Here is a 20,745-nt window from a genome sequence, read left to right on the forward strand (position 1 = left end):
CAATCCTCCTCAGAGAAGTGATAGAAAGGACATATATTAAGGAAAAGAACAGAACTATAAATATTATAATCAAGATTATAAAACAAACTGTGTATGAATGACTGAAAGAAAAACCAATATGCTTTGTAAACTCTGATTCAATTCACAATAAAAAGAAATGGATAGAGAAGCTGTGGTATATTCACACAATGGAATACTACGCTGCATTGAAAAACAAGGAACTCAAAATGGGTGACCCTGGAGGACATTATGCTGAGTGAAATATCTCAGTCACAAAAGGACAAATACTGTATGGTGCCACTGTTATAGAATGAGGCTGACATCAGAGTTGGGGTAAGACTGAGAAAAACTGGATAAATTATGTATACTGCATTGAAGCCGATGAGGGAGAGAACTGCTTAAAAGTAATATATTTTCGGGCATTATGATTATCATAAGAGTTCGGAATGAGGGTTGCAGAGTGGCGTATACTCAGGGTGAGGGTGGGGGTGGGGGTGTGCGGGGGGATCGTATACCAATGAAGGAGTTTTGCTTTTGATTTTCAAGAAGACAATACTAGAGGTATGCGGTTCGAATCCACCAGATGCTCTGCTGGAGAAGGAGGGGCAATCTCCTCCTGTACCAGTCAGATCCAATTTGACGGTACACACACAAAAAAATAACAAAAGAATTAAAAAACAACAACAACAACAAACAAACCTGATTTTCAAGAAGAGCGAACTGGGGTGGGGTGGACGGGGAGAAAAGTGCAACAGTGAATGAATGGAAATCCAAAATCTTTGCAAATGTTCATTGAAATTAATAAAAAAAATTTAAAAAAAGAAAGGGGGAAACATGTATTTCTTTACCCAGAGAATGTTTCCTTGACATAACACATATTTAAAGGTGTATCTAGAGTCCGTGGATAATACAAATGGCTAAGTGGCCAGCTATTACATTTAAGGTTACTGGTTCAAACTCATCAAAAGAAGCCTTAGATGGCAGGCATGATGATCTGCTTCCAAACAGAAATAGCCTTGGGAACCTTGTGGAACAGTGGCCCATGAGCTGAAATCTGAGCTCTGGCGGCCTGGTGGGTAGGGTGTTATGCTGCCAACCCAAAAGCGACCTCACTCTGATAGGTTGAATCCACCTTGAGAGAAATACAGACAATCTTCTCCCATGCAATTTACCACCTCCAAACACCTTCTGGACGATCAGCTACGAGCCAATCTCCAACAACAGCAAAAAAGTGTACCGAGTTGAAATTGACTTGATGGCAACTAATGAAAACAAAACACAGAAAAAACCTAGTAGAAAATTTGAAAAAAAAAAGTTTAAAGAAAAACTTTACACAGTGCCCACAAACAAACAAACAAACAAAAAAACCACAACAGCTCACACTTGGGGCCATCAGGGTGTTTCTGATTCACACCACCTCTCCACTGGGTTTCTGAGAATGTAGATTAAAATGGAAAAAGCCACTGGTGGATTTGAAGCCTCCAGAATCTCTAAGTCTCTGGATAAGCAGAGCAAGCTGTGTGGGCCTCCACCAGAGTGTCCAAAGCTTGAGTCAAAAACTAGTGAAGTAAGCAAATAAATGAAATGCAGGAACTTTGATATACCAAGAGAGAAAACTACCAAAACAAAAAAAGGTATTTGTATTAGAAAACTATTAGAATGATTTACCACATTAACAGAAAAATCATGTGATCATCGAAAAAGAAAATGGAAAAGTATTTTTTAAAATTCAATAACTATTCCTAAGAGTCAACACTCTCAGCACCAGCAGCCAGGAAATTAAAAGACGTATTGCGATGGGAAAGTCTGCTGTTAGGGACCTCTCCAAAGTACTGAAGAGCAATGGTGTCTCTCTGGAGACTAAGGTGCGTTTGATACAGGCCATCGTCTTCATAATCACTCGTTATGCATCAGAGAGTTGGACAATGACCAGGGAGGATAGAAGGAGAATTGATGCCTTTGAGCTGTGGTGCTGGAGAAGAGTATTGAGAATACCATGGACTGCTAGGAAAACAAACAGATTCATCCTGGAGAGGGTTAAACCAGGCAGCTCCTTGGAGGCAAGGAGTCTGAGGCTTCATCTAACATACTTTGGACATGTTGTAAGGAGGGACCGGTCCTTGGGGAGGGACATCATGGTTGGGAGGGTGGAGGGGCAGCGCAGGAGGGGAAGATCCTCTATGAGGTGGATTGATTCAGTGACTGGGGTAATCGGGATGGGTGTGTCAGATGCAATGTGATAATAGGACAGAGCAGAGTTTAGGGCTGTTGTACATAGGGTCACTATGAATCGCAAGCGACTTGACGGCACATAACAACAACATTCCTAACTAAAACTAAATATTAAAAAGCTAGGAATAAAAAGAATTCTTAAAGTGACAAAAGACATCTTTAAGAAATCTACAACAAGAATACTGTTTAACAAACTTCTTTAGAAGTTCATGGTAAATCAGAAATAAGTTGAAGATGTAGTCTACTATTTAACCCATGTGTGAAATTCAAAGCAATAACAAGGACAAAAGAGAGATATAAGTATAAAAAAGAAATATGCGTTTATTTTGTGCACATTATGTTGCAATAGCTGTTTTATCTGCACTGCCCTGATTCTCTGGTTTGGTGGTCATGACCAAAACATCCCTTGATAAGACAGAATATAAACAACTCCTTGATGAGAGCTGCTCTGAGAGCCAAGCAGCCGAAAAGGGCACTTCCTGCAGGGCTCGGGCCTGTGTCCAATAGATATGCACAGCCTGGCAACATTGGCTTTCTTTTTTGCTTGACATGCATCCGGCATCCAGCTCATCCTCATCTGACTCCTAATTCTTTCAACTTAAGCCAGCAGCCTGCCTTACTGTCTCACAGTCTTGGACTTTTAAAGCTTTTTCATTAAGCACCCTGCCATCTAACCAGCCTATCTTGGGTTCATGAGCCCCAAAGTTACATGAGTAATAATGGTCATGAGGAAAAGTCCACAGACACCCACTCTCGTGTGTGTGTGTGTGTGTGTGTGTGTGTGTGTGTGTGTACACAAGGGGCCTGGAGCATGACAGAGATACTGAGGGTAACACAGATTACGGCAAAGCTCAGATCTATTGTTCACAGGGCCACTATGAGTGGCAGTAACAACACTTAACAACAACAACATAGGCTGCTGTTGTTAGGTAGGTGCCACTGAGTCAGAACCAACTCACAGCTGACCCTCCAGAAAGTTTTCAGAGGCTGTGAATTGCAGGGGAGGGGACTGCCCATCTTTCTCCTATGGGGCAGCTGGTGGATTTGAATGACACTACTTTGGTTTGGCAGTGCAATTCCTTACTCACCAGGCCACCAGAGTTTACACACATACACACAGAGAGAAAGAGAGACAGACAGAGACAGACAGAGACAGAAAGAAAGAATATGTAAGTTTAATTTTAGACATGTGGTACTGTCTGGTACCAGGTTAGACCCACAAATCACACATGCAATGTCTGGGTGACACCTCTTTTACCAGTCACGTACACATCTGTGAAGGGACCCCCAGGATCCATGAAGACTGCTGCCATTGCTATTTTATGTAAACCAGGCTTGACAGGAGGAACTATCCTAATAGTTTAAGTAAGACATCTAACTTCCATGGAGCTGATTAATCCCCTGTGGTGGGAGGGGCCAAGTGGCAGCATTTAATTGAAAGACAGGTGGGCATAGGAACCACAATGAAGAGCCGAGTCAAAGCACGAATCGGAGAAGAATCTGGCTGGTATGGGCTTATGGGATTGAATACTTAGGAATAATGTGGCTAGGGCTGAAATACATTGAAAATCTATTAAACAGTTACTTGATCTGTACAAGATTTCTCGCTCGGGTGAAGAGTAGTAAAAGACTATAAAAGATCCCTTTGGGAAAGGATGGAGAAAGATAAAACTGTTCACGGGGGAAAGGGAGATAATCAGGCTTGTGGGGATCACTGAGCACTGGTTTTGACTTGACACGTATTCCAGGAGACCCAAATGCGACTGTGACCACCAAGTAAGACTTGGGGCTTATGGAAGTCAGGAGTCCTATCTGAGGTCTATATCACGGTGCAACCAGTGCATTGCCAAAGCCACGTCATTTCCTTAGCTGCAGAAGGAATAACTGGAATAGACACACTAGACAACTGACTGAACCCCCATAATAACCCTGTCATATGTGGAGTGAGAGTTAGCATGGGAGACAGAGCCAGTGGAAGCCATTAGAATTGCCCCTGCCTCTTCTCAATATTCCCCTGGAAAAGCAATAATGCATGGCCAGAGGACTTGCAGGGATGAATGTCTCCATCAGGAGCGTGGATGCAGGGGCGGCAATTCCCAGACAGATCTTGGGAAATGACAGTTTATTATCGTAAAATTAACTAAGTTGTAACTTCCAACTGCTTTTCCACATGCGGTTTCATTGCTTGAGCAAACTGGTAAATCTCCTGGTACCTGGGATGCAGCTATTGGGCTGACCAAGGCCTTTTTGTTAATTCTGGTTTTGAAGGGTCATCAGAAGCAGTTTGCCTTCCTCTGGCAAAGCGAGTAATATATACCATCCCCATCAGGGATGTACCAGCTCTACAGCACCAGGCAATCATTTAGTCCACCGGGATCTTGTCTGCTTTTCCCTTCCCTCAGACATCACACTGGTCCATAACATTGATGACATTCTGCTGATTGGACTTGGTAAGAAGAAATATCAGTGACTCTAGACTTACTGGTAAGATGTGTGCCCTAGAACATGGGACCTGGTGAAAATTCAGACACCTTTTACCTCAGTGAAATTCCTAGGGGTGTAGTGGTATAGATCATGTAGAAACAGTCTCTCTCAGCTGAAGGACAGGTTATTTATCTGGCTCCTCTCACAGCTAAAAAGGAGGCACAACATCTGGTCGATGTTGTTTGGATTTTGGAGGTAACACATTCCTCATCTGGCTGTGCTACTCTGCCCTTCTGATCAAGTGATAAGAAAAACGGTTACGTTTCGAGGGGGGCCCAGACCATGCGTAGAGTCTGCAACAGGTGTAGGCCTCTATGCGAACCTCTCTGCCACTTGGGCTGTATCGGCTGGCTGCTCCAATGGTGGCAGTGACAGACACAGGTGCTGCTTGGAGCTGCTGGCAGGTTCCTCTCAGTGAATCACAGCACAGACCCTTAGAAATTGGGAGCAAAGTCCTGCCATCTTCTGCAGGTAACTACTCTCCTTCTGATAAACAGCTTTGGCTTGCTACTGGACCTTAGGAGACGGAATGCCGAACCATGGGTCACCTAGTCCCGTGGCTTGAGCTGAAGATAATGAACTGCGTGTTGTCTAGCCCAGAGAGTCATAAAGTTAAGTGTACACACCAGTACTCAACAAGTAAATACAAGTTTATAAGGAAAGCTTCTAAAGCAGGGCCTGGAGGCACAGCACCTGGCATGAGGAAGTTGTCCAAATGTTCCTATGTCCCTGGTTTTCATTATCTTCCCTGTCCTAGTACACACCTATGCCTCATGGGAAATTCCTTATCATCAGTGTACTGAAGAAGACAGAATTATTTGCCTGGTTTATGGAAGGTTGTGTGTGATATGCAGGCTCCAGCTGGAAGCGGACAGTGGCAGTACTCACAGCCCTTTCCTGGGACCTCCCTTAAAGAACAACAGTGAAGGGAAATCAAATCAAAGGGCGAGCTTCAAGAGATCCAATTGATTGTTCAGCTTGCTTGGAAAGCAAAATAGCCAAAAATGTGACCGTCTATCAAGTTACGGATTGGGATTAATAGTTTAAATGCATGGTCAGAGACTCAGAAGGAACATGATTAGAAAATTGGTGATAAGGATATATTAGGAAAAAATATGTGGACAGATGTCTCTGAGTGACTCAAAGAAGAAAAGATATTTGTGTTCTCCTACAAATGCTCACCAAAGGCTGATCTCAGAAAAGGAGAATCTTAACAACGAAGTGGATAGAATGGTATGTTAGGTAGAAACCAATGAGCCTGTTCCCACAGCCAGTCCTGTCTCTGCCCAAGAGGTTCACGAACAACGTGGCTACCGAGGCAGGGAAGGACGTAAGCTCGGGCTCAGCACCATGGACTTCCACTTACCACCCTAGACCTGACGACAGCCACTGCTGAGTGTCCACTCTGCCAACAGCAGAGACCAGCACTGAGGCACTATCTGAGTTGTCTAATGCTGCTGTCACAGGTTTATCAAGTAAATTATTTTAACAAACAGAAATTTACTCTCCTAACCACTTAGGAAGCTAGACATCCAGATGCAGAGTGCTGGCTCTGGGGAAGGCCTACTCTGGTGGTTGTGGAGCCAAGGATTTGTTTCACTTTGTGTCCCTGGGCCCACCTCTCCTTCATTCTCCACGTGTCCTTTCCTCCTCTGGTATCAAGGAACTTCCTTGAAAAATGGCCCAATTCTGAAGAGATGAGCTCTATTCTCGATTGTTTCTTGATAGCACTGAGGTTCCGTCACTATCTCAGCTTGTGTTCCTTCTCTTTCACCTTTAATAATGTAAGTTATTACAGGCTACAACCTAAATGAATGTCCCTTACATCCAAATAGGGCTGTCTCAGGATGAAGGGTTGATGAATTCCACCCTTAATCCTTTTATGTAAATACTCAGTTTATCAGTTCATGAGGAAATCCTTGTATCACTTCCACATTATATCATTAAATAAATCTATTTGGGGGGGGTACCATTTAATCCATGATAGTCCCCAACAGAGAGCCATTCCTCGGAGCAATCAGTAAGCAACCCTACGGTGAGCTGACCACACTGGACCACTTCCATGATGGAAAGGGCAGCATTTTGTGCTTACCAAAACAGAACTTTCTCTGGATACAACTGAACACATGTTGGTTTCATCTTGTTAGACCCAAGTGTGATTTTATAGCTATATTTAGAAATTATTCTCGTTTAAGGAGATGGGTACAGGTGCCAAGGTGACAAACGGCCAATTTGGTTCCGGCTGTGTCCCCGCTTGGTTGCCCATGATTCTCTGGTTTGGCAGTTAGGATTGGCATCGTTTCCTTGAGATCTGACCTATGATAATAAAATTCATGATGAGATCTGTCTGTTGTGAGCAGCTGTCCAGTTGAAAAGGAGTTTCTTCAGGGCTTGCACCAAATATAAACTGAAATTCTGCCAAAGCTTGCTTGTTTTTTGCTTCCTCTTGGATCCTGCATCTGGCTTGTCACTATCTGACTTCCTATCTTTGGGCCTGAGCCAGAGGTCTGTCAGAGCGCCTGCTGGCCAGTAAAGCCAGAAGATTGTCTGTCATCTTACCTGTTGATCCTGGATTCACCTTCCTTTACAGTCAGTACCCTGCCATTTGACTTGCTGACTTGGGTGTGTCAGTCCCTGAAGCTACAGGAGTCATGAGACTGGACTTGAGACTTGGAAGCCTCTACAAGTGTGTGAATCATTTTCTCAAGACGAATTTCTATCTCCTTCTCACTATCTATAAGTTGTTGTTGTTGTTGTTATGCACCCTGGAGATAACAATGACTCACAGTGACCCTATGAACAATGGCTCTGAACCTTGCCCTATCCAGAGCCAACTTCACCGTCTCTGACACATCTAATCTCATTGACACAATCATGATGTCAATCTATCTCATCCAGAGTCTTCCTCTCTTGTGCTGACCCTCTCCCCTTCCAAGCATAACGTTCTTCTCCAAGGACTGGTCCCTCTAGACAACATGCCCAAAGTATGTGAGATGCACCTTCTGTCTTCAAGAAGTAACCTAATTTCACGCCCTAAAGAACAGACCTGCTTGTTCCCTTAGCAGTCCACGGTGTGTTACTCTTTTCCAGCACCACAACGCAAATGCATCAATTCTTCTTGTCATCCTTAGTCATTGTCCAGGTCTCAGACACATAGCAAGCATTGAGAAAGACCATGGCCTAAATCAAGTGTACCTTAATCTCTAGGCTGACACTGTCACTCTATAGTATTCTGGAGAGGTCCTTGACAGCAGATTTTCCCAATGGAATTTGTCTTGTGATCTCCTAACTGCTGGTACCAAGGGTGTTGATTGTGGATCCAAGCAAGATCAAACTGTTAACAGCCTCAATTTTCTCCTCATTTATCATGATGCTACTTATTGGCCTGGTAGGGAGGATCTTTTGCTTTCTTGATGTTGAGATGTACTCCGTATGGAAGGCTGTGGTCTCTGATCTCCTGTACCATACGCTTCAAGTCTTCCTCAATTTCAGATGCATAATGCAAGTTGTTGATGAGTATTCCTCCAACCCTTCTTACAAAGACCTGAATGACCTGATCTCCATACCTTTTCAATCTGTATACAGATATAGATTGAAAAGGTATGGAGAAAAGACCCTGATATGCTCATTTACTGATTTTGAACCATGCTTGCAAGTGTTTGCTTGCTCTGTTCAGGCAGTAACTTCCTTGTGGTCAAGGCATGAGTTGTATCTATCTACACACAGTATGGTCTGTAGGGAGTTGTACTGTTAACCAAAGGGTGATGCCTTTCTGGCAGTTCAAATCCATCCGCAGCTCTTCAAGTATGAAATAAAAGATGGACGATCTCCTCCCCTGTGATTTAAAGCCTCCTAAAGCCCAGTGGAGGATCGGATATGAATAGGTTCTGACTTGCAGGTTTTTAGAGCTATTTATACCACTTATTTTCCATCCTGTGCTGACCTGCATGTTGCTGTGATGCTGGAGGTTATATATGCTATCACCATTTCGAATACCAGCAGGATCAACCATGCTGGACAAGTGTTGGCAGAGCTTTTAGACGAAGTCACACTAAGGTGCAGGACTGGTCATCCACTTTCAAAAGGACAGGCTTTCAAAGCTCTATGAGTGAGAGGAGAATCCTGCTGGGGAGAGTGCTGTAAACCAACCTGGAAGACACTGAACACAGCACCGGGGAGGAGGCACCTCCTCAAAGTACAATCTACCTTTTATGATGCAGTGGAGAACACTTTTCACTTACTAATGTGGCAAAACTCACAATGGAGAGAAACAGCCGCCAGCATCACGAATAACTGGAACACTGAAGGCACAAAAGATGAATCTAGGAAAACTGGAAGTTGTCAAAAGTTAAATGAGAGACACAAAGACAGACATCCTAGTCACTGGTAAGCTCACATGGACTGATACTGGCCATTTTGAATATTATGAAACTGACCCATTATTAAATTCTAGCTAAAAGAGCTACACATAAAAAAGAAATTTATTGTAAACGTATCAGATACAGCTCATGGAAGGAAAGAAAACCCAACCCACCCACCATCAAGAATCCTGCCTTTGGAAATGCACAGCAAACATTTAGTAAGTGGCTAATAAATACACGGCACTTAACAACAACAACAACAACAATAAATACATGAAAACTGTTTAGCCTTAACTAGAAAAAGAGAAACACAAAATAACAAAGTAACAATTTTTCATTCAAGAGATAGACACAGAAGAAAATTCCAGTATTAACAAAATGTAGGAAAACAGTCTGATGTCAGTTTGTGTGAGAACTAAGGTCTTTTCAATTACTATGTATCTGAGAGCTAAGGAGGTTAGAAGATTTGATGCCTTTGAATTGTGATGCTGGAGCAAAGTGCTAAATATCTCATGAGCTGTCAAAAAAGTGAACAGGTATGTGTTGGAGAAAGTGCAACCCGAGTGCTCCTTAGAGGCAAAGGTGATGAAGCTTCGACTCACACTTTGGGTATGTTGCTAGGTGAAGCTGCTTTTTCCTTGGAGAGGGACACCATGTTTGGAAAGGTGGAAAGACTGCAAAGATGAGGAAGACCTTTAACCAGGTGGATTGACACAGTGACTGATGCAATGGGCTTAAGTGTGTCAGATCATGAGGACGGCGCAGGTTAGGACCAGGCTCAGACAGGACAAGGTTCACTCATACGTGACTCAATGGCACCTAACAACAACAACAGGAAGATTGTCAATTCATAAACTACTGACCAAATATAAATTGAAAGAAATTACAGGCAAGGATGGTGACATTTTATCTCACATACTGTAGCCAAGTTTTTAGGAGAGGCCAGTCCTTGGAGAAGGATACCACGCTTGGAAAGGTGGAAGTTCAACCAAAGAGAGGAAGATCCTCAGTGAGACGGACTGAGGGACGAGGCTCAAGCATAACAGAGATGGCGAGGCTGGCACCGCACAAGGCAAGGGCAGATGTGTGATTCATAGTGTCGCTATGAGTCCAGGGCAGCCTGACAGCACCTAATAGCCACAGCAGCAGTGCAGCAAAGGAGAGGGGGACCCTGAGCAAGATGGCCTGACACAATGTCGGGATGAGAAGGATGGCGCAGGATAAGACAGGTTCAGATCTACTGTTTATAAAGCGGCTGTGAATCACAGCTGGCTCGAGGGCATCAAACAGCAACAACAGTCTGTAGGGAGTCACACTCCTAGCCCGGCAGCGGCCGTTCTCTGGTGGCGACAATCTACCAGTGGCCCCACCGGCATCGAGAAGAAAGATGAGCAGTCTCCTCACAAGACTTATCGCCTCTGAAAACTCACTGGACGGTCAGCTATGAGTTGGCTCTGACTCAAAAGAAAATGAGAAAGAGAAATGAAAATTAGGTATTTCTAGGAAATTATCCTATGGGGAAAATATACAAGAATATAGATCTAAATATGTGCTGCATATAATAATAAGAGGGGGAAATGGTAGTTCATTGTTGAAATGTTACCATCTTCCTGGCCAATTCACTTCATGTGGTGCTGTGCAATGTTGCTATGATACTAAACAAGTTTCATTGGAGCCTTTACCTTAAGTTAGACTAGCAGGAAAGGTGTGGTCATCTACTTCCGAAAAGTAGTCAGCGAAAACCCTATGAATCACAACAGCACAATCCACAGCTGTCCAGTGGATGGCGTAGGGCTGAACAGGGCTTAGGTCCCCATGCACGGGGTCAGTTACTAACAACAGCTTAGAAATGTAACACTAATAATCAGAAAGAAACTAAATGCTGAACAAAAGAGAAATGGTTAAGTCAATTATGGCTTCTTAGTAAGAGAAGTACAGCAGTTAAGGGAAACATAACTCTATACATTGACATAGAGCAATTTTCAACAAATAGAGTTCAACTGGCAAAACAAGTCATAAAAGGGGATGTTTCAAACATCAAGTATTATTCATGTTAACATTAATTTGTGTTAATTAACTAAAGTTACAGGGTAGAAACATATTGAAAAGGAGAGTGAGAATGGCTATACAACGCAACAAATAATATTAACGTCAATGTGCAAGGAGGGAGAAATTGTTGAATCAGTGTATGTTCTGAGGTGTATATTCTCAACTGAAACCAAATAAGATAAATTCTTTAAAAACTAGTTTACTAAAAGGTAAAATATATAAAACTTCATAGTTTACACATAATACATTATATATATATATATATATTTATATGTTTATGTTGTTGTTGTTAGGTGCCACTGAGTCGTAGATGACTCACAGCGACCCTACGAATGAAAGACCTGAGCACTGTTCATAGAATTTGCGGAGGCAAGCCATTTCGGAAGTGGATGCCACTCCTGCTTCCAAGCTTGTTTTAATCGGGGAGCTCCACCAAACACTGTCCAACATGGGTAACCATTCTCGCATTTGACACATCAGTGTCACAGTATTTAGCATCACAGCAACCACAAGTTACCTCTGTACAGCAATGCATATATATATATATATATATATATATATATATATATATATATCCTACAATATATACATTATATATATATATATGAAATAAAATACAATAAAGGATCTGGAATGATAAATGGTACAATAAATTCCATAATGCAGCCCTTCCATCCACAGCCTGTCATTCTGTGAGTCTAGTCTCTTTGCTTATGCTTAAGATCTCATTCAAAGAGGAGTTTTACTTACTGTATTAAAGAGACAGGATTAGGTTGGACACACGCCCCAGCCTGCTGGAGGATATTATCCCTATCATTATCCTCAGTTCTCCTGAAGGTGTGGATTCTAACGAACCCCACATAAACCAATGCTCATGGAAGCTCAACACTTCTTTTCTAGGAACACTTCATCTGGCCTCCTTCAGTTGTGATGACAACCAACAACTTCCGTTTCCTGGCCCACAGTTCACCAACACCTGTGACCACATACCTTGGCCCATGTGGTCCACAATCTCATGAGCCATTTTCTTGACAGTTTTCAAGTTTCTATGTGACCTTCCAGTTAATCAAAGAACCCAAAGACATAGAAGTGGGAAGACTGATAAGAGGAAAAATAATGTCAGAAATTATGGAGTGGTACAGCAGTTTGGATATTTGGAACTTTGTTAACCTTCACTTTTTAGGAACTAGTCTCACACTAATTATTGTAAAAAACATTATACATGCAACAATAAACTACTAAAAGTGGTTTAATTCTGGTAAGAATCAATGCTGTCAGTAGGTTAGAAGGACCCTTTCCTGCAATCTTTTTTATATATAATTTTTTTGGTCTAAACTTTTATTGCACTTGTTTATGTATTACTTATATGAAAAAAATATTCTTCATTACAAAATAGGTGTGACTGTTAGAAAAACAGGAGGGTTACAAGGGAAGTTGGCACAGAAAGCCAAGCAGGAACAGAATGGATGGATAGATAATGAACAATGCATTGGGATAGATGAAAGGAAGGTCAACCTGCAAAGGATGGACCACTAGACATTATAATAATGCAATTAATAATCTGGAATTAGACATGCACTATGGAAAAGCTCATTTCTTTGTAAACTTTCATTCAAGTCATAATTTTTTAAAAATCAGACTGGGAGCAACACAAAACAATCCGTGAGGCAAAAATCATTCAACTTGAAAATTACAAATTGCATATATCTTTCAATTTTTCCACACAAATATATTTTCTAGTTCAAATTTTTAACTTAAAAAAATTACAACAAATAAATCTAGGTAAAGTACCTAGAAAATAGCTGATTCAAATAGTACTCAATATAAAAGGACTTAGCAAAAAAATAAAGCCCCAGCAATTGATGGAATACCAATTGACATATTTCAACAAACAGATTCTGCCCTGGAAGTGCTCACAAGGTTGTGCCAAGAAATCTGGAGGACAACTACCTGGCCAGCTGACTGGAAGAGATCTATACTTATTCCCATTACAAAAAAAAGGTGACCCAATGGAGTGTGGAAATTATCAAACAATATCACTAATATCACACACTAGAAAAATCCTGCTTAAGATTATCCAGAAATGAATGGAACAGTACATTGACAGAGAACTACCAGAAATACAAGCTGGGTTTAGAAGAGGCCATTGCACTAGAGAAATTATCACCAATGTCAGATGGATCTTGGCAGAAAGCAAAGAGTACCAGAGGAATGTCTATCGGTATTTCATAAACTATGCAAAACCATTTGACAGTGTGGATCACAAAAAATTGTGGCTAACCTTGAGGAAAATAGGAATCCCAGAACACTTGACTGTGCTCATGCAAAACCTATACTTGGACCAGGAAGCAGTCCTCAGAACAAAGCAAGGAAACACTGCATGGTTCAAAATCAGGAAAGGAGTACATCAGGGAGGAATTTATAGGCAGATGATTCCAGAAACTGGGCATTATGAGGTGAAATGTGGCATCAGGAGTGGAGGTAGACTAATCAACAACCTACCTTATGCAGATGACACAACCTTGCTTGCTGAAACTGAGGAGGACCTGAAGCGCTTGCTGCAGAAGGTCAAGGACTGTAGTCTTCAATATGGATTGAAGCTTAACATCAAGAAGACAAATATTCTTACCACTGGGCCAATCAGCAGCACCATGATAGATGGAAAGGAGATTGTAGTTGTTAACAGTTATAGCTTGCTCAGCTCCACAATCAACACTCTTGGTACCAACAACAGTCAGGAAATCAAAACATGAATGCATTAGGTAAATTTGCTGTCAGGGACCTCTCTAGAGTATTAAAAAGAAACAGTGTCAGCCTAGAGACTAAGACATGCCTAATCCAGGCCAAGGCCTTCACAATTACTTGCTATACATCAGAGAGCTGGATGATAACTAAGTTTGATAGAAGAAGAATTGATGTCTTTGAGTTGAGATGCTGGAGAAGAGAATAAAATATAGCATGGACTGCCAAGAAAACTAGATCTGTCTTGGAGAGGGTAAAACCAAGTTTCCCCCTGAAGGCTAGGATTTTGAAGCTCACTCTCACATACTTTGGGCCTGTGACCAGCAGAGACCGATCTTTGGAAAAGGACATCATGCTCAGCAGGGTAGAGGGATAGTGGAGGAGAGGAAGACCCCGATGAGATGGATTGATACAGTAACTGGGGCGATGGGGGTGGGTGTGTCAGAGTCAGTGAGATGGGCTCAGGACAGGGCAGTCTCCACAGCTGTTGTACAAAGGGTCACTATGGGTTGCAGGTGACTCGATGGCATATAACAATAACAACACAATATTAAAAAGTACAAGAAAAAAAATAACAGGAGAAGGATGGGCAAGCTCCTCCCCTGCAATTAACTGCCTCTAAAAACCCGCTGGAGGGTCAGTTGTAGGTCAGTTCTGACTTTACAGTACACAACAACAACAAAGTAAATAATGTTGGGACACTTTAAAAGGTTCTACTCTTAAATTAACATGTTGTTGCGGCTGCTGTTATGTGCTGTCCAGTGGACTACGACTCATAGAGACGCTATAAACAAGGGCTCTGAACCTTGCCCCGTTATGAGCCAATCACACCATCCCCAACACACCTGATCCCATTGCCACAGTCACTGTTAATCCATCCCATATATTCTTCCTCTCATGTGCTGATCATCTACACTTCCAAGCATGATGTCCTTCTCCAAGCACTGGTCTCTGCTGATAACATGCCCAACTTTTACATGAACATAACAGTCATTAAATTAATAAACTCAAGGTTTACTAACACCAGCTGTCAATACTTTAAATTGAGATATTTTTATTTCTAGAAAAAAAAGAACAGCCATAAAACCACCAAGAAGAGTAGGACAAGTTCTTTAAATGTTTGTGGAAGGTTAAATTGCTAATTAGATTCTATAGTCTTAGGAACCTGTTCCTCGTTATTGTGTTGTTGATGTTATGTGCCATCAAGTCACATGCAACTCACAGCGACCCTACGTAGTACAGCTCTGAAGCCTGTCCTGAGCCAGTCTCACCGATTCTGACACACCTTCCCCCATTGTCCTGGTTACCGTTATCAATCCATCTCATCCTGGGTCTTCCTCTCCTGCACTTCCGTCCACCCTTTTAGGTATGATGTCCTTCAAGGATTAGTCAGTCCCTCCTGGCCACATGCCCAAAGAATGTGAGATAAGAGCTTCAAAATCCTAGCCTCCAAGGAGAAACTTGGTTTCACTCCAAGATAGACTTAATCATTTTCTTGGCAGTCCATGGTATGTTCAAGACAATTCTCCAGCACCACCCATTCCTTACTTAATTTTCTTCTCATTTCAATGATCTAAAATTATTCATCAATATTAACACACTTTGGTATCATACAAAAACATGAAAATCTTATTCTATACATCAAAAACGGCAAAACCATTGAAAAACAAGTATCAAATTAAAAAAAAAACTACCAAGTGTCACCTGTTATTTACTAAACAAATTTTGCTAATAATGATCCCGAAAGTATTAAAAGAAGATGGAAGGAATATACTGAGTCACTGTATCGAAAAGAATTGGAAGACACAGAAGAATTTCATGAAACAACATATGAGCAAGAGCCTATGGTGATGAAAGAAGAAGTTCAGGCTGCTTTGAAGGTCATGGCAAAAAATAAGGCTCCAGGAATAGATAGTATACCAACTGACATATTTCAGTTAACAGATGCTGCCCTGGATGTGCTCACCAAGTTGTGCCAAGAAATCTGGAGAACGACCACTTGGCCAACTGATTGGAAGAGATCTATGTTTGTTCCTATCCCAAAGAAAGGCGACCCAACCGAATGTGGAAACTACAGAACAATTTCACTGATTTCACATGCAAGCAAGATTTTACTGAAGATTATCCAAAAACGATTGGAACAGCACATCAACAGAAAACTACCAGAAGTCCAGGCTGGTTTCAGAAGGGGTCGTGGTACTAGAGATATTGTAGCTGATGTTAGATGGATCTTGGCTGAGAGCAGGGAATACCAGAGGAATGTCTATCTGTGTTTCATTGACTATGCAAAGGCATTTGACTGTGTAGATCGTAATAAACTGTGGCTGACTCTGAGAAGAATGGAAATCCCAGAACACTTGATCGTTCTAATGCGAAACTTATACTTGGACCAGGAGGCAGTCATCAGAACAAAGCAAGGAAACACTGCATGGTTCAAAATTGGGAAGGGCGTACGCCAGGGATGCATCCTATCTCCATACCTTTTCAACCTATATGCAGAACAGATTATCCGGGAGGCTGGGCTCTATGAGGAGAAATGTGGGGTCAGGATTGGTGGACGATTTATCAACAATCTGCATTATGTGGATGACACAACCCTGCTTGCTGAAACTGAGGAGGACCTGAAGCGCCTGCTGCAGAGTGTCAAGGACTGCAGCCTACAATATGGATTGAGGCTCAATGTCAAGAAGACAAAGATTCTCACCACTGGACCAACTGGCAGCAGCAGGATGGATGGTGAAGAGATTGAGATTGTACACAGCTTTAGTTTGCTTGGCTCCATGGTCAACAGTCTTGGCACCAGCAGCCAGGAAATTAAAAGGCGCATTACCATGGGAAAGTCTGCTGTTAGGGACCTCTCCAAAGTGCTGAAGAGCAGTGGTGTCTCTCTGGAGACTAAGGTGCGTTTGATACAGGCCATGGTCTTCGTAATCACCTGTTATGCATCAGAGAGTTGGACAATGACCAAGGAGGATAGGAGAATTGATGCCTTTGAGCTGTGGTGCTGGAGAAGAGTATCGAGAATACCATGGACTGCTAGGAAAACAAACAGATTTGCCCTGGAAAGGGTTAAACCGGGTGGCTCCTTGGAGGCAAGGATTCTGAGGCTCCGTCTAACTTACTTTGGGCATGTTGCGAGGAGAGACCGGTCCTTAGAGAGGGACATCATGCTTGGGAGGGCGGAGGGACGGCGCAGGAGAGGAAGGCCCTCTACGAGGTGGATTGATTCAGTGACTGGGATAACTGGGATGGGAGTGTCAGAGACAGTGCGATTGGCACAGGACAGAGCGGAGTTTAGGGCTGTTGTACATAGGGTCGCTATGAGTCGCAGGCGACTCGACGGCACATAACAACAACAACAACATATCAAGGGGCAAAGCCCCCCCCTCAAAACCAAAAACAAATCTTTCTCAACTTATATCTACCAAATAAATTCGCTGTTAATTTTTCTGATAATAAACATATGGCTCAAAGGAATGCTTTAAATCATAATTAACATTTTATTAGTAATTTTTAATATAAACAAATTCATATGCATTAAAAGTATGAAGTATACCTAATCAATGTCAATTTCAGAAAAAAATTCAGACATTAATTTTATGTACTCTTCTTCAAATAAAACAAATAATCGACATGAATTAACACATTCCAACCTTTCTATTTCAGATTCACTGGCAATCTTGTACTGTTGAAAATCCTGGCTAAGAGACTGTAGTTTTTCTTGCAGTCTTTTCTCACGGTCCACGCTTCCTTGATAAAATGTCATCTCTTTCTCCATTGCTCTCACTTTTTCTTCCATAGCCTTAAACTCGTGAAGAATTAGATAGCTGACTCCACAGTACTTACAAACTTTTTCTTCAGGAGACATCTAGAAAACAAAGCAGATGTTTAGGGAAATTATTTACATTCTAAAAATAAAAGTTAAATTGAGAATGTTACCGAAATCTTGCTATAAATGAAATCAACACACACTGCACTAGGCCAACGAGTAATAGTTAGTGCATCGCCCACATCTGGACAAAATTTTTTAAACTGATATGATATTGACTCAGCTGCAAAACCTTGGAATCTTTCAGAAGAATTCTTTTTCCGTGGTATCTCTAAGAAGGATCTACTCTTGAAATACTTTCCAGAAAATAAATCTAAACCTAATGAAACATCTTTACATGTCTACAAGCACTTTCTTATTTTATGATGAGGCTTCTATAAGGAGGAAAGAAATCTCTGGACTTTAACTGCCAACTGTTCTGTAAGCTGGATTTTTTCAGATCTTATCAACCCCATTTGTAAAATTATGGCATTGGACCAAATTATCCATATTTATGTTCCACATTAACATTTTATGCTTTTAATAGAATTTAACATTCTGTCTTGAAAATTAAAATCAGAAAACCACTTTGAACTTAGTATCTTCCCTCTACATCAGCTCTTTTTCCATCAGTTAACAGGGGTGAATTACCAACAAGGCAAAAATAAGTATGGGCTTACTCATCTCACTTATTAATCTGTAATGAACATTTTCAAATTTTACACTACATTAAAAATTTTGCTTCTAGGTGGGGCTTGGATCTGTCTTCCAAGCCCGGTTCCGTCCTTCACAATCAAAGCCTCTTTTCAAATGCACAATCCCTAACACAGACACATCGGTCAATAACCATGGCCAGCACAGCTTTGCTGGCTCAGACCTGAGAGGACGCAGAAGGAAGCCATGCCTCCCTTGTTATTAGGTGTTCCGTCTCTGCTCAGGGAAGCAAGGTTAGCAAAGCCCTGCGGCAGTGGCCAAAAGCACAGGCTGCTAACAGAAAAGTCAGCAGTTCACCTCACCAGTTGCTCTGCAGGAGACTCCAGGAGCTGCTTCCACAAGGATTTACAGCCCTGGACTTGGGGGGAGCAGTGCTATTGTGTCCCAAACAGTCAGTAGGAGACAGAACTAACTCAATGAAAATAGGTTTAGTTTAGAAATTTTTGGTAAGGTGATTATACCTATTTAATAGATTTTTTAAAAAAGCTAGAGTAGGTGAGCTCTGGTGGCCTAGTGGCAAGAAGCTGCACTGGAATCCCCAGAGGCGTGTAGTTTGAATCCACCAGATGTTCTGCTGGAGGAGGGACAATCTCCTCCTGTACCAGTCAGATCCGATTTGATGGTACACGCACACATGTTGTTGTTGTTATGTACCGTCGAGTCGCCTGCGACTCATAGCGACCCTATGTACAGCAGCCCTAAACTCCGCTCTGTCCTGTGCCAATCGCACTGTCTCTGACACTCCCATCCCAATTATCCCAGTCACTGAATCAATCCACCTCATAGAAGGCCTTCCTCTCCTGCGCTGTCCCTCCACCCTCCCAAGCATGATGTCCCTCTCCAAGGACCGGTCTCTCCTCACAACATGTCCAAAGTATGTTAGATGGAGCCTCAGAATCCTTGCCTCCAAGGAGCCACCCGGTTTAACCCTTTCCAGGACAAATCTGTTTGTTTTCCTAGCACACATACAAATAATATTTTTTTAAATAAATTGAAAAGAAAAAATGGTCTTTAAAAAATCTAGACTATACTACTTATAATTATCTGGCATGTGAAAATTTTGGCGTTAAAATTCAGATCTATTTAAAATTAGCACCTAGGCCTGAAACAGTTCATCTACCACATACTTTTTTTTTTTTTTTGGTGGAGATGCTGGGGATCGAACCCGGGACCTCATGCATATACTTTTTACCTAAAACCTTTTATCTTTTTTCAGAAAGAATGTTGGTATGACTGTTGTTGTTGTTGCTGTTGTTATGTGCAATCAAGTCACCAGCAACTCATAGCGACCCTATGGATAACAGCTCTGAACCCTGCTCTATCCTGGGCCAGTCTCACTGTTTCTGACACATCTGCCCCCATTACTCAAGTTACTGTGTCAATCCATCTCATCCAGGGTCTTCCTCTGCAGCTCTGTCCCTCCACCGTCCTAAGCACAATGTCTTTCTCCAAGGACTGCTCTCTCCCTCCTGGCCAAATGCCCAAAGTATATGAGACAGAGCTTCAAAATCCTTGCCTTCTAGGAAACACTTGGTTTCACCCTCTCCAAGACAGACTTGTTTGTTCTCATAGCAGTCCAAGGTATGTTCAATAATCTTCTCCAGCACAACTCAAAGGCATCAATTCTGCTCCTATCATCCTTAGTCATTGTCCAGCTCTCTGATGCACACCAAGTAATTACAAAGACCGTTGCCTGGATCAGGCACACCTTAGTTTCTAGACTGACATCACACTATTTTGGAGAGGTCCCTGATAGCAGACTTGCCCAGTGCAATTTTTCTTCTGATTTCCTGCCTGCTGGTGCCCAGAGTATTGATTGTGGAGCCAAGCAAGCTGAAATTGTTAATAACCTCATTCTCATCTGCATCATGGTGCTGCCAATTGGGCAAGTGGTGAGAATTCTTGTCTTCTTGATGTTAAGCTTCAAACCATATTGAAGACGACACTCCTTGACTTGCTGTAGCAAGCGTTCAGATCCTCCTCAGTTTCAGCAAGCAAGTTTGTGTCATCTGCATACTGTAGGTTTTTGATGAGCCTTCTTCCAAACCTGATGCCACTTTCCTCCTCATAAAGCCCAGCCTCCTGAATGATCCGTTCCACATACAGATAGAGAAGGTATGGAAACAGGACATGTCCCTGATGCACTCCTTTCTCGATTTTTAATTATGCAGTGTTACCTTAGCTCTCTGTTCTGAGGACTGCTTCGTGGTGTGAGTATAGGTTTCATATGAACACAATAGTATCCCGGGATTTCCATTCTTCTCAAAGTTAACCATAATTTATTGTGACCCACACAGTCAAATGCCTTTACACAGTCAATGAAACAGATAGATATCTCTCTGGTACTCTTTGATT

The 20,745-nt window shown here is 42.0% G+C and overlaps 1 protein-coding gene across 1 annotated transcript in view; it reads right to left on the reverse strand.

The window, feature by feature from the left end:
* The window catches only part of LOC102844561 (leucine-, glutamate- and lysine-rich protein 1-like), a 234,812-nt gene extending 216,286 nt beyond the window's left edge, over window positions 1–18,526 (reverse strand). Inside the window, exons 1-2 of the mRNA XM_006897783.1 lie at window positions 18,503–18,526; window positions 17,522–17,736 (exon numbers count right to left, since the gene is read on the reverse strand). Of these exons, the coding sequence (XP_006897845.1) occupies window positions 17,522–17,736; window positions 18,503–18,526 (239 nt within the window). The remainder of the gene's footprint in view (window positions 1–17,521; window positions 17,737–18,502) is intronic.
* Window positions 18,527–20,745: the final 2,219 nt, after the last annotated feature.

The sequence above is a fragment of the Elephantulus edwardii genome, unplaced genomic scaffold, assembly GCF_000299155.1.
Source record: "Elephantulus edwardii isolate Elephantulus edwardi_28Jun2011 unplaced genomic scaffold, EleEdw1.0 scaffold00215, whole genome shotgun sequence".
Lineage (NCBI taxonomy): Eukaryota > Metazoa > Chordata > Mammalia > Macroscelidea > Macroscelididae > Elephantulus > Elephantulus edwardii.